Source organism: Typopeltis vanoorti, chromosome 13, assembly GCF_054136105.1.
Source record: "Typopeltis vanoorti isolate ZY-2024b chromosome 13, IOZ_Tvanoo_1.0, whole genome shotgun sequence".
Lineage (NCBI taxonomy): Eukaryota > Metazoa > Arthropoda > Arachnida > Uropygi > Thelyphonidae > Typopeltis > Typopeltis vanoorti.
In genome coordinates this window covers 106,617,703-106,632,603 of record NC_143561.1, presented here as the reverse complement: position 1 = coordinate 106,632,603, position 14,901 = coordinate 106,617,703, and the positions used below count along the sequence as shown (strand labels likewise).

Here is a 14,901-nt window from a genome sequence, read left to right as displayed (position 1 = left end):
AATGAAAAAAAAAAGTAAAAATAAGCATATATAAATCAGCCATTAGATCAGCCTTGTTGTATGGAGCAGAAACATGGGCAACATAGAGAAATTATGAGGAACAATTGGAAAACAGATATGAGGATGCTAAGATGGATAAATGAAACATCAAGGAAAAAGCATTGGAGGAACAAAAGATATAAGGAAGGAGATGGTGGTTAGAAAAATTAGTGACCAAGTGAGATTTTTCACCATTTCAATGGTGAAAAGTAGACTGAGGTGTGCAGGCATTGTATGGAGAAGACCAGCAGACCAACCAATTCAGAAAGTCGCAACAATGGAAGTGAAGGGTAACAGAAGAAAAGGAAAAGATGGTGGGAAAACATCAAAAGGGATATGGAAGAAGTTGGAGTAGAAAGGAGGGATGCTCAAGATAGAAATAAGTGGAAAAAAATTGTCAGAGCAGCAGACCCTAGGTCTGTCTGGAACTAAAATGCTGAAAAGAAGAAGATAATCCCATAAAACTGTTCACTTTTATAACAAGCATACTTCATGGATATACAGGTATCCCTTGCTTAACGTGGCGAAATTAACTGTGAATTTTAATTTCTTGTGATTAGACTACTTTTGCCATGCATAAGTGTTTCTAGTACATATTTTGAATTGAAGATGGAACATGGCACTCACAACTAGTTTTAGCAATCCATTCCACTTATTCACCACTCTCGAAGCAAAAAAATCTATATTGCACATCATTACTAACTACATGATTACGCAACTTGTTCTTACATGCTTACACTTGTTCTCTCTCTACTTGTCACATATTGAAAATTTCCTTTTCTGTCAATCTCACAGAACCCCTTTAGTAAGTTTCTATCAGACCCCCCCCCCCCCTTTTCTGCTTAATAACTGAACTTGGCAACTCACACCTTTAAGCTATCTTGTAGGGAGCATTCCTCAGACCTATCACCAGTTTTTTTTTACTCAACTTTGATCTTCCTCACCAACTCCTGATCCTGAAAACCCAGTTAACGAAATCTCTACACAGTAGTTAATATGCAGCAGCATCATGCTCTTACAAAGAGGGAAAAATAACCTCTACATCTTTACTTGTTAGTGTGTTATTCACCATCCAATAATCCTTTGAGGTATTTTGTCAATTTTTGCAATATGCCATCTAAACTTCAACTCTGTTCACCATTATTCCCAAGTTTTAAATAAGAAACTTATACATTCTTCTTCTTCTTAAGATTCTGTAATTACATATACTGGAAACAAGAAGGAAGCAGTGTCTTGAGACAGAGAAAGAAAAACTTCAAGTGGAAGAATTGCTTAAAACAGACTGTCAAATCAGAATTCTATGCCAAAAGTTGTTTTCTTAGATCTTTTCTGAAGAAAGGTAAATCTATATAGTAAACCTTTCATACTGACCTGCTGAGGTATAGGATGTCAATTTTGAATCAGAGTGAAGAATTCTCACATTTGCCCCCCCATGGCCAAATAAACTTTATTTTTGTTCTGAAGAAAAAGTGGAACTATGCATGTGGCAGTGCAAAGTGTATAATTTTTAAAGCTAATTTTATGTAAATAAATGTACTTGTGCATTTCATTCTGAATGTCACAATGTGACACATTGCATTTCTTTGTTGCCACTATTTTATCAAAATTTGGTGTCATGTTTGAAGTAGCCGTTCTTAATATGGCCTCAAAATTGATATCACTTAAAGATGAATGCTGTTTGGTTTTGTTCAAGTTCATGACTGAAAATGTCTGTTCACAAGTATATGTGCTCCCAAACATACAAAATACCTGGTAGGCAGTATCCAACAAACGTTTAAATTTATCTGATCCAGAATAGAATAAAACTCTTGTAAAGTACTCTCCCTATGCTTGACCTGATAGTTTTCAGAACACTGGAGATCAATAACTTCCATCTGGAATTCGACAGGTAGATTTCCTGCTTCGACAGAAAATGGATCCTTAATCACTTTTATGCAGACTTTGTCTTCATTACTCAATGGCATTCTTTTCTGAAACTCCTCACTTAGAAGTGATATGTGCTTCTTATATTTTCCACCCACCATTGAATGATATTCTGATGGAATATTCTGTCGACAAGTTAAGAAATGTGACATATTCCCCTTAGCAAGTTGATTTTCAAGCGAACTTAATTTCATTTTGAATGCCTTTACAAGAGACATTAACTGAAAAACAAACTTATTTTTCCCTTGAAGCTGTAAGTTAAGGTCAGTTCAAGTGACTCAAAATTTCACACAAGAGAAATAAATCTCGATTCCATTCTTCATCCATTATTTCTGGGAATTTTTCCATATCTTCTTGCTATTCCAAAAATTCAACTAGTTCATTTTTTAGAGCGACAAAACTTTACCGCAGCTCAACCAGTGTACATCAGTGTGGTATGGTAGATCCCCGTATTCTGCATAATTTTCTAGAAACGCCTGAAACATTCCATGTTTCAAACCCCGAGCTCGAATATAGTTGACCAGAGCAAATACTACTTTAATCACATGATCAAACTGCAAAAACCTTTGAACATAACACCTACTGATGAATCAGGCAGTGAAATTTTGTCAATGGTTTACCTGCATACTGTTCAATAAATGTAACAGCACCAACATTTATTCTACACATACATGGGGCACCATCAGTGCAAGCTGCTACTAAATTCTTGAAATTTAAGGATAGTTTTTCGGTTACACACATCTTTACATTTTCTGCGATCTCCTTTCCTGTTGTTCTTCCTTTCATTGAACACAAACCAGCAAGCTTCTCTGCACCTCAAAATTCTTATTAATGCCTCTTACATATATTAAAAACTGTGCAGTATCTTTCACATCAGTACTTTCATAACAAGCGAATAACAGACAAATTCACTAGCTGATTTTTGCAGGTTATCTTTAAGATCCTTGACAATATCAGCCACCCTGCGCTGAACAGTCACACGGGATAAACTGATATTTTCAAAATTATTTTTCTTATCAGGACACAATTCAGAAACAGCAATCATCAGAAACTTTTTTTATCAACTCTCCCTCAGTAAATGATTTGCCAGCACAAACTATTTCTTTTGATATTTTTAAGCTTACCTTTGTGGCAACTTCATTTGCAGATGTCACTTTTTTAAAGGCTTGTTGCTCACTGCTAAGGACTTTCAATAGCATCCAACTTGCCAAGGTTAGGATGTTTCGATTCAAAATGACGTCTCAAATTGTACTCTTTCGGCACAGCGATAGATTCCCGGCAAACAATGCACACTATTTTGCCCTTAAATAACATAAAAAAATGTCTGTTTGTCCACTCAGGGTTAAAATGCTCCGAATCTATTTCATGCTTTTTACTTAAGCTCATTGTGTCAAGATTGACAATATAAACTAATGATGAAAAACTCACAATAATGCAGGTTATGATAACAGTTATGTAATGTATTGCTCCAGCTACAACCAACCACTACACTGCCAAAGCCAGTCAAGGCATGGTCAACTTTGTGTAATACGATTCATTCTCGTTCATAGACATCAAGTCGTTATCACGGAGATGTAACTTTGAATTTCCCTGCAGAGACATCAGCACTAACAAAACCTCGAAGCGACTATAATAATTTGTTATTCAATACGACAGTGGGAATAACTCCAAATGCAATTTATTGTCGAGTTGAAAGAAACATGATTGTGACATTAATTGCATGAACATAAACATGCTGAGTCTTAGTAAAAATTTAATTCAACGCTAGGAAAAAATAGTCTAATTCCCCCGTATGATTAAATAATTCAATCGGGCAGATGGGCCAAAATAAATAGCATTGCGGGCCGCATGTTGTGCAGGCCTGGTATAAATGATGCAGAACAGTGTTAGTTCAGGAGTATATCTTGAGCACAATGGGTAGGATTCCATCAGGACCAGCTGCCTTTGTGGTAACCAAGTTATTCATAAGCAGCGAGTTTTCTACATTTATCCTTGTTGAATTTAGACTTTGCCCTTTTAATGATAATTTTTACAAGTGTTGTGGGCAGCTGTGTAGACTGTGAAGAACTGTTTACTTTTCTCGAGGAGCCATGGCACACTTCTTGGAGACCCACTGTTTAGATATGGGATATGAAATTTGAAAAGAATGAGGAATGAAAGCTTCCATTTCAACATCGATTATTTCTGTAACGAGATCACAAATGTCTGAATCTTAAGAATGAAAATAGTAGTCTGAACATGGAAACGAGGAGTCATAAGTCCTCCTACTTGGCACTGTTGTAATACCAGAATACACAAGGTTGTGAATGGTTGAAGGAAGGACATTCCAGCAAAGATGAGATTGTAATCTGAATTATGAAAAAGAGCAGTCATCTGAACAAAATACCTGGAAAGAGAACTAATTAGGAAGAGAGATCCAGTGTAGGGTTAGTGAAGAGGATTGTTGAGAATTCTGGTAGGGAGATGAATAATCTGTTTTAAGTCACCACTTACAGCAAAATCTCAGCTTCTCTTCCAGCTTAGTCAGTGAAATCTGAAAAAAAGGAGCCAGTTGTTAGCACTGTGAACATTGAAATCACCAAGAAACATGACTACACTGTTTGGAAATTTGGACCGAATGAAACTGAGTTTCGAATAAAGGAAGTCAAAGAGGTTAGAATGATTTTCAGAATTGGGAGAATGGTAAAACAAATGTGACAGAAATCTTAAGCCACAGGAGATCACAAAAGGTTTTTTTTTTTTTTTTGTGTGGGGAGGGGAAGCAGGAATATTCACTATTGCCAGAGCCCATTGCTTTTTTTTCTGAGATGGAAAAGTGAATATAATGAATGATATTTGTTTAAGACTGGAAGAAACCAATATTTTTTATTATAAATAACTGTTAAATACTATTTAACATTTAATTGTTAAATAAGCCAATTGGAAAGAGAAGGCAGTAGACAAAAAGGATATCGGATGGATAATGAGACTGGAACAGACCAATATGGTCTATTAATTAGTGTTATGATGATGATTGTTAAATATTGGAAAGAAAACTGATATTTAATGGTTCAACCTTTAGTTGTGGTAAAGAATTAGGCATTATTCATTTATTATAAGTAATTTATATTTCTTATCACAACTTAATTTTGGAAAAATTCTAAAAAAAAACTCAACTTAAAGAGTTATAATAATGTAGAGCACTTTATTAATACCGCTGTAATGTTTAAATTCAGCAAAATGAATATGAAAAGAGTCATGTCAGACCACAGGTGATGAGATTCAAGGGCACCTGTCCAAAAAAGATCATGTCATTGCAGCTTCAAACTGCATTGCTCACAGACATTCTTACTTGAGAAAATTTTTCTTTTTTGGATACTAGTAATTAAATCCTCATAATCCATCCAAGTCTATTTGACATGCTTGAGCTCTGTAAAACTTTAGATAATGTTTTGATGAGGCAAAAATGACAAAAAAATCCAAAAAAGATCATGTCATTGCATTGCTCACAGACATTCTTACTTGAAAAAATTTTTCTTTTTTGGATGCTAGTGATTAAATCCTCATAATCCATCCAGGTATATTTGACATGCTTTAACTCTGTAAAACTTTAGATAATGTTTTGATAAGGCAAAAATGACTATTCCATTATAAGAACCAAGAACACAATTTGTGAAATTTAATTAAAAAAATTAAATGAGTTTCAAATCACTTACAAGTTCTGGTGACCTGCAGGACTGCTTAGGATTACTTTTGAAGTTAATAACTGTTGCACATGCCTGAAAACGAACAAATTATAGAATTGCAATTAATTTCAATTTTTAATTGTTATTCACAATAAAAATAAATGAAAATTATATATATATAACATCTCATTTATCTAACAGGTTTAGAAAAACTGCCTTTCTATAAATTATTTGAGATTATGAATACTAGTAAAACTTCTATGCTTCTGTAATGTAAAAGTAATGTGTGAGAATGTAATTTGAAGCTCCTGTAAAAACAGATAATTTTTTTTTATTTATTTAGTATGTGGAAAGGGCCTCTGCAATCCTACCACTTTTTTCTTGCAGTGACTTCACTCCAAAATGCTAATATGGTTGTGCCTTATAATACATCTCATGTTGCATCGGTTGTCACTCAGAATAATCAGAGTTGCGTTCAGGGCTTAGACAGAGGGTCCTATTTGAGAAATATATTAGTGTCCAACAAAAGTCAGTGATATTGTGAATGAGGAACACAGAAGGTAGAGGATTAATCTTAGAAGGGAATTTTAGGCACATGGCACACGGAATGTTTGGGATCTACAGATGGATAGGTATAAATTGACATCTTGGGAATTACAGAGACAAGATGGAATGGAGAAGGTCATTTCAAAAGACAGAATGGTAAGCTAGCTGCTGTTTACTCAGGAGGTGACTCAAAGCATCATGCGGTAGCTGTGATACTGAAGACAGCTCAGGCAAAACCTTCTTGGTTATAACTCTATTAATGATAGGATACTTTCTATTAGACTTAAGGCTCAGCCTACCAATGTATTAATTGTGGTAGTTTATGCACTTCACACGGATAGGCCTGGTAAAGAGAGTGAGGAATTCTATGAAAACTTAGACTGCCTACCAAGGTTTCTGCTTCCAGAAACATTCACTATGGACCTATACTTGGAGACTGATTACATCCTGATCCTCCAGTGGTGAAAGACAATCATCTCTGCTGTGCCTGCTTGTCTCAGAACGGATTGTAGTACAGACCATCTGCTAGTAAGACTAAGACTCCAAAAACTTTCAGGCACATTCCACTAGACTGGATGTTAGAGTAATCTGTAGTGGATTCACAGAAGAAACATCATATTTAACTAAATTTGAGGATTAAACTAAATTTATTATAGTCTAACCAAGTAGAAAATAAACTTCCAACATCTTTCTCTAAATCCAGAGTAAATTAATAACAATGTGGTACACCTTTTGGCAACTCGTATAAGTAAATATGATCTCTCTGTTGCTTCTGCCTTAGTATCATCACTTCTGGGTCTGCCTCCCACTGACGAGACCTCAATAAAGGTCGAAACCAGTCTGAGTGGTGGCCCTTTTCTTAATGCATAGCTTTGTACATGCCTGCAAGGAGATGTGCTTTGCATTATGGGAGATACTGAGACAAGGAGTGATGAGCACTTCCACCTTTACTACAAGTTGCCTCAGTCCTGAACTACTTCAGGTGCAAGCATTGTTTGCCTACACTTGGGTAAAGGATTAAACTAAATTTATTATATGCTGAGGACATTATGCATGAAGCACTGGATGAGCTCAAGACAGAAATTAGGGTGTATGTTAGACTGATCAGTAATCTGAGGTATGCTGATGATACAATACTCTTCTGTAATGACAAGGAAGAACTAGGACAAATTCTTGATAAAATTAAGATCAGTAATAACAGAGGACTTCAACTCAATCCTAGCAAGACAAAAATTATGGTTCTCAAAGGAAATACAAACAGGAAAGCTCAAAGCTCTTGAGAAACACGTGTACCTTAATGGAGAAAGAATTGAAGAAATCAACAAGTTTTGAATACCTGGGATCCATTAATTAATGTGAAGAATTGCTGTTCAGCAGATGTCATAAGAAAATTAGGAATGGCTAAAACAACAGTCAGAGACTTGTCTAAATTCTGGAAGCATGGATCTACCTTCATGAGGACAAAGTTGAGGATTTTGGATTCAGTTGTTTTTCCAACTGCAACTTTTGGATGTGAAACTTGGAACCTAAAGAAGTCAGATAAGAAAAGGATAGCTGCTTTTGAGATGTGTTATGGAAGGCTGTTGAGGATATCACATACTGAAAGGCATACAAATGAATGGGTGTTAGAAAGGATCATTAGAACTTTATGGCTCCTTAAAGATATTGACAGAAGAAAAATGAAATACTTTGGACACATTGAAAGGAAGACTTCTCCAAACAGTAATAAAGGTCAAGTTCCTGGAAAAAGAGAAGGGGGTAGACCATCAATGAGATGGATAGATTGTGTGTGGAGTGACTGATCTTCAGAAAGCTGAGGCTTCCAGAAAAGCATACAACAGGATTACATGGCGAGTCCTGGTGTGGCACATCACCGAGCATCAGAGTGACCATACGGCATCTGTGGATGACCAGTGAACAAATGAGTATTTTTTTTAGATTACTTAGTATATTTTTACTATAGCATTGTGTTTTTGCTGTTTTTATTGTATTCAGTAAACATTAATATCAAATTAAGATATGTTTTTAAAAACTGGCACCAAAAACACAGAAAAAAAAAAAAAAAAAGAGATGCATTGAAAGTTAAGGGTAAAAATAGCATGGAACCCAGTAAAGAGAAGCTTTATATTGATGACATAAATGAAGAAAAATTAACATACGAAATTTCAAGATTAAAAAGAATTATTTGAAAATTGACCAGAGAGTTGAAGAAATATAACTTCTGTTTTTTTTTTAGATTTAATTATAACAAAAGATGATTACAGGAACTAAGACAGGAAAAGAGAACTGAGGAGAACAATAACAGAAAGGACGGTGAGGTAAGTCAAATTATCAATGAATAATAATAATGATGATAATAACAATGTAAGTCAATTAAAATTTAAGAAAACAGAAGTCACATGGTATGGTGATTTGATCATTAAATTTGCTTGATGAAGGAGTCAGTGCATCAAGATTCCCAAAGAGCTAAAATAAAGGATATGATAAAAACAATAGTAAAACAGCAAAGAAAAGTAAAAGAGATGGTAGTACTAGTATTTGTAGCTCCTTGAACTAATTGCTTAAGAAGTGACAAATACAGTATGATGATATGAAAGACTTGATGGAATAAGCAGGAAAAAAAGGTGAGAAAGTAAAAAATGCCTAGTTTGTTACTGAGATATGAAAGTCATGAGTTAAGGAAGAGGCCAATGATAGCAAATGATTCAATGTGCTGGCTACATAGAAAAAGCGGGTGAGAATTTTTGAATGTGTGTGGAGTAAGTTTGATAGTAGAAAAGATCAGAATAAGAAGGATAGTCTGCACTTGAATGTGTTTAGGATCAGGTGCCTAGAGAAATTATTTACCAGAATGAGATCTAATACAGAGAGTCAAGGAAATGAGATAATCTTGAGAGGCATGCTGAAGAAGTGTGCGCATCTAAGCTCCGAGAGAATGTGCAGACGTAATAGTGATGTGAATGTCAGTGAAGGGATGGACTATGTTTTAGGTTAGGGCATTATGAGTGTGTCTGGGGTTGCCCAACAGGGCCAAGCAGATGGTAGATTTAAGTATAACAAAAAGCAGGGAAGAAACTTATATCTTACACAAATGTCAGGAGCATTAGAAACAAAGTGGTTGAGTTTGACCTTCGGCTGTTATAAAAAGAAGAGAAAACTCACATAAACTTGGGGAGGGGGCCACACTCCTACCAGGCGTGTCCCCCGGTGGCAGATGGGGGAAACCCAAATGGATTGCTCTGAATAAAGAATAAAGAGCCATGGACCAAAGAATGTAGCAGAGGCATGGCAAGCTGGCTACGTTATTATGCCAGTAACTTTCATGAGCAGGAGAAAGTCTACAAACCGAGATAGTGCTACTGCGTACGGGACAACCAACGCGCCTGCTCGAAGACCACATCGTGAGAAAGTAGATGAGAAATCAGCAATGTGGTCAGCCAAGGATGTGAAACATGTAGCCACCCTCAACATAAGATCACTATACTGACCTGGAAAATTGCAATTAGTCCAGGAAAATTTAAAGAGACTGAAATGGAGTATTTTAGGTTTATCAGAGACACACTGGTGCAGAGATGGATTCATGGATTTACCAGAAGGAAGACTGTACTTCTCAGGAAGAAAATATAACATACACAGAGAAGGAGTTGCATTATTAATTGAAAAGAAACTTACACACTCAGTAAATGAAATCTCCTAGAATAATCACAGCCAAACTTCAAGCAAAATAAAAAGGTCAAACAATTAAAATAATCCAAATATATGCACCAGACAGTAACCATTCAGAGGAAGAAATAGAAAATTTCTATGAAGAACTACAACAGGAAATAGTCCCCAAAATAGAGAACTCATTATAGTGATGGGAGATTTTAATGCTAAAATAGGACAGTTCACAGCAGACAAAAAAGATGTGATGGGAAATTTGGATACAGAGAGCTTAACAACAGAGGAGAACAATTACTCCACTTCTGTAAAGCAAACGATCTAATGATTACAAACACATTGTTCTATCAATGCCTTAATAATAAATATACATGGACATCCCCCAGATGGTAATATAAAGAACTGCATAGACTATATCATCACAAACAAACAATGGAAAAGATCAGTAAATAATGTACGAACATTAAGAAGTTTTAATTTTGACAGTGACCACAAAATATTAACTGCCGAAGTGAAGATAAAATTCAACAGGGAAAAGCAATATCAGAAAAGAGGAAAATATCAACTCAAAACTAAAAGATAGCTCAAGCAGAAGTTGATTTTTAGAACAGATGTGCTTAAAATTAAAACCCTCCATCATCCAGAAAAGCGGAAAATACTAGGAAGAAGGAAAAGAAACAGTGTTATCAACTGCAAAAGACACTCTAGGTTCCAAACCCAAAATCATAGCTACCATAGAAGAGAAAAGAGAGGCTAAGATACTTGTAAACCAACAAAACAATGAAGAGAATAGAGAAAAATACAGAGCACTAAAAAATAAAGTTGATAACCTATGCAAAAAAGCTAAAGAAAAATGGTTAGAAGAAAAATCTAAGAAATGCCAAGAAGCATACCAACAAAACAACCTAAAAGTCTTCCATGATACTGTAAGAGAAATTACAAAGGAATTCTCAGCAAAAGCAGTAACAATGATAAACAACAAGATGACTGAAACCAGGAATATTGAATATATAAGAAAAATCTGGTCAAACCATTTTAAGACTATCTTCCACCAAGGAAACTAAACTACAATGCCAACAATAGAAGAAAATAATGATCACCCAAAAATTTTACAAGTTAGATACGCAATAAAACAGATGAAAAACAATGAAGCACCAGGCATTGATGCTATCTGAACTATACTGAACTGTAGTCATATGGAGGCAGCATATCAATAGAATATTTAACAATCCTATTCAATAAAATACTAAAAACAGGAGAGATCCCAGATGACTGGAGAACTGGAAATATCATCCCAATATACAAGGAGACAAAAGAGACTGCAGAAATTACAAACCAATCAATTTACTCCCTCACGCCTATAAAATATTCATAAGAATTATACAAAATAGATTAAAAAACACCTACGAAGAAATGATAGGCATAGAACAAGCTGGTTTCCGAGGAAACTACTCAACAATAGACCAAATTTTCACATTGCACCAACTAGCAGAGCTCACCTGGGAAGACCATAAAGAACTATATTGTTGTTTTGTGGACTTTAAACAAGCTTTCGATAACATCAACAGAGAAATCCTTCTTAAAATTCTACTAGAAAAAGCAATAGGCAAATATATAATAGTTTATGATAAAATATTACTCTAAGACAAATGCAATAATTAAAAAGGACACACTCACAACAGAACCCATAGAGATCCAAAAAGGAGTAATGCAAGGATGCCCATTATCCCCATGCCTATCCAACATATATCTAGAAGAAGTTTTAAAGAAGGCAATAGACAATGAGCCTGGAATCAATGTCAATGGTTTAAACATAAATAATATCAAATATGCAGATGATCTCATCCTTCTTGCAAGAACCCCAAATGAACTACAAAAGTTGATCAACAAGCTAAATGAAACCTGTAAAACATGACAATAAATATACAAAAGTGATGAAAATAGGGAGGAACGGAACTACCATCTCAGCCGCCCTAAACGGAGAACAAATAGAACAAGTAGACAACTTCATATACCTTGGATCAAAACTAACAGAAACAATAGATGAACTCAAAACAATCAAACACAGAATAGCAATAGGATGGACCACCATGGGAATATTACAGAAAATCTGGAAAACAAACAAGATATCTAAGCAAGCCAAAATCAAATTATATGAAGCAATAATTATACCAATAGTCATCTATGGAGCAGAAGCATGGACAGTTAAAAGAGAGGAGAAAAAACTGCTGGCATTTGAAATGAAATGCTTAAGAAAAATAAATAGAACAAGTTGGATAGAAAAGAAAACAAACATCACAGTCATATAATAAATTTAGTTTAATCCTTTATCCAAGTGTGAGCAAACAAAGTTTGCGCCTGAAAGTATCTTCAGGACTGAGGTAAGGTGGTACACACCAGGGCAACTCGTTGCAAAGGTGGAGCAAGCTACCAATACTCCTGTCTCAGTATCTCCTATAATGCAAAACACATATCCTTGCGGATATGTCTAATGTTATGCATTAAGGGAAGGGCCACTACCCAGACTAGTTTCGACTTTTATTGAGGTCTCTTCAGTGGGAGCCAGGCCCAAGCTGAGGTACCAGGCAGAAGCATTCGCAGGTCATCTCTACCTATAGGAGTTGCCAAATGGTGTGCCACCCATTTTTAATAAATTACTCTGGATTTAGAGAAAGATGTTGAAAGTTTATTTTTCACTTGGTTAGAATATAATAAATTTAGTTTAATCCTTTATCCAAGTGTGAGCAAACAAAGTTTGCGCCTGAAAGTATCTTCAGGACTGAGGTAAGGTGGTACACACCAGGGCAACTCGTTGCAAAGGTGGGGCAAGCTACCAATACTCCTGTTTGCATTATAGGAGATACTGAGACAGGAGTATTGGTAGCTTGCTCCACCTTTGCAACGAGTTGCCCTGGTGTGTACCACCTTACCTCAGTCCTGAAGATACTTTCAGGCGCAAACTTTGTTTGCTCACACTTGGATAAAGGATTAAACTAAATTTATTATATTCTAACCAAGTGAAAAATAAACTTAAAACATCACAGTCAGACAAGAACTATTGTATAAAAAGACAATAATGGAAAAAATTAGAAAACAGCAACTGAGATGGTTTGGACACACTGTACACATGGACGCAGACAGACTTCCTAACGTTCTAATTAATACTTTTCCAACTGAAAAAAGAAGACCCGGAAAACCAAGAATTACCTGGCTGAAATTAATAAAGAACATCTCAGGATGCAGAACATATAAGGAATTTTTTCGAACAGCAAGGAATAGAGACTGGAAGATCCTGCTCAAGAGAAGACTCAACCCGTCTTAGACAGAAGACAAGAAGATTTTAAAAAAAAAATATATATATATATATGCATAGACAAAATAAAGTTAGGAAAGATCAGCAGATTTTGTGGGAGATAGTACTTTTTAAATCTGCTAATCTTTCATAACGTGGACAAATCTACGCGCACGTGTATTAAGTATCAGGAAATTATTGGCCATTTTTTAGTTCTTACATTAGCTACACAGGTGGCACTGAAGTTGTATGCATCTTCTACTCAAGATTTTATTATATTCCACCCAGCCAGAGTGGATTTATTGCAATATATTCTATCAATACTTTGAACACTTATGCTCCAGCAATTACTCCAATTTCAACAACAAAAAAGAATACCTTAAACTTTCTGAAGGATCAACAATAACAAAATTCAATAAAATCTATTATATACTCAGAGTCCTAAAATAACTTGTGCATGGGCCAGAAATAAGATTTAAATAAATATATAAAAGCATTTGTTTCTATGTTGTTACTTCTTGGTAAACTAAATAATAATATAACTAAGTTCTATAGCTGAATACACGGCATTCACTTTCCTTTTATATGCCTTCCATATGACATAACCTGTATACAAAATTCCCAGCTTCAAAGCTCCATGTAAGAAATTTGAAGGAAAGGAATATAAGTGGAGTCACAAGATATGATAAGATATGGTGGAATGACATAATAGGTGATCATGATAGAATGAGGAGGAGGAGGCAGATTGAAGCAGTGCCTCGTCAAAAAAATTGGTAATCAGCTCTGCATTTGACTGCATACTTATGGAGAATGTGCATGGGAATTAAATGGATGGATAATACTTTGAAGCAAGAGCAGCATAAAACAAAAATAATATGGATCCAATACCAGAAAAAATAAATAAAATAAGAATCAGGAACAGCATAAATAAAGGAGGCTAGAAAAGTGATAGCAATAGTGAGAAAGACAAAATTGGATTTTTTTCCCTTTGTGGCAAGTAAAAGGAAGAATGACCATGAAGGAATAACTAAGGGAATGCAGAAGACAGTAAAGTATTAGATGATTTAGAAACAGCAGAATTGTTAAGGGATCACTTTAGTGAGGTATACATTCCAAGCAGAACATTCCACTAATTGTCAGGATGTTGAGGTGCAACTAGATGATAAGATAGAAGGCAGTCAGTGCTGGAACCTGAGAGGGTATGATTAACAAGCATGGGATATTGCCAGGTTCTTCTCAAGGCATGTGGTGAATGTGTGGAATGGGCTACTAGTGAAAGTTGAGAGTGAATCTCACAGTGAATATTTTCAAAGAGAGATATGATAGACATTTAAGTTGTGTTATCTAGACATGGTGTCCGTGCAGTTAGCCTAGTGGTTTTGCGCTTCACAACCATATGCCTGGGGAAGGAGTGTCCTAAGTTCAATTCCCGTCGACGATGTGAGAAGCTTTAGGATCTTCCTCAGCCATCGCCAAGTTAACCAGTCTTGGGCATGGACAGCACGGTTTTTTCTACCAGTTTATCTGGGGTTTTTCATCCCGCAAGCAGGCAAACCGGCCCCGTGAACACACAGGGATACAGCCAGGAATACTTCGAGGCATAGGGGTGACCATTCTATTCTCGTATTTCGGTTACGAAATCCAAGCATGCTTGGAAGGTCATGGGTCTTAAAGGCCTGTTAAAGCCATTGGGATAGATAGATATCTGGAAATGGTCATCTCAACTTCCTGGAGGAACCTTTACAATAAAGCAAAATGCCAATTAAATTTTGCATA

At 35.6% G+C, this 14,901-nt stretch overlaps 1 protein-coding gene across 2 annotated transcripts in view; it reads right to left on the bottom strand.

Annotated features, from left to right (window-relative positions):
* Positions 1-14,901, bottom strand: part of Cul2 (cullin 2) — a 427,362-nt gene that overhangs the window by 124,624 nt on the left and 287,837 nt on the right. For both annotated transcript variants that reach the window (XM_090403159.1, XM_090403160.1), the window contains one exon: positions 5,658-5,720. In XM_090403159.1, coding sequence (XP_090259285.1) covers positions 5,658-5,720 — 63 coding nt within the window. The remainder of the gene's footprint in view (positions 1-5,657; positions 5,721-14,901) is intronic.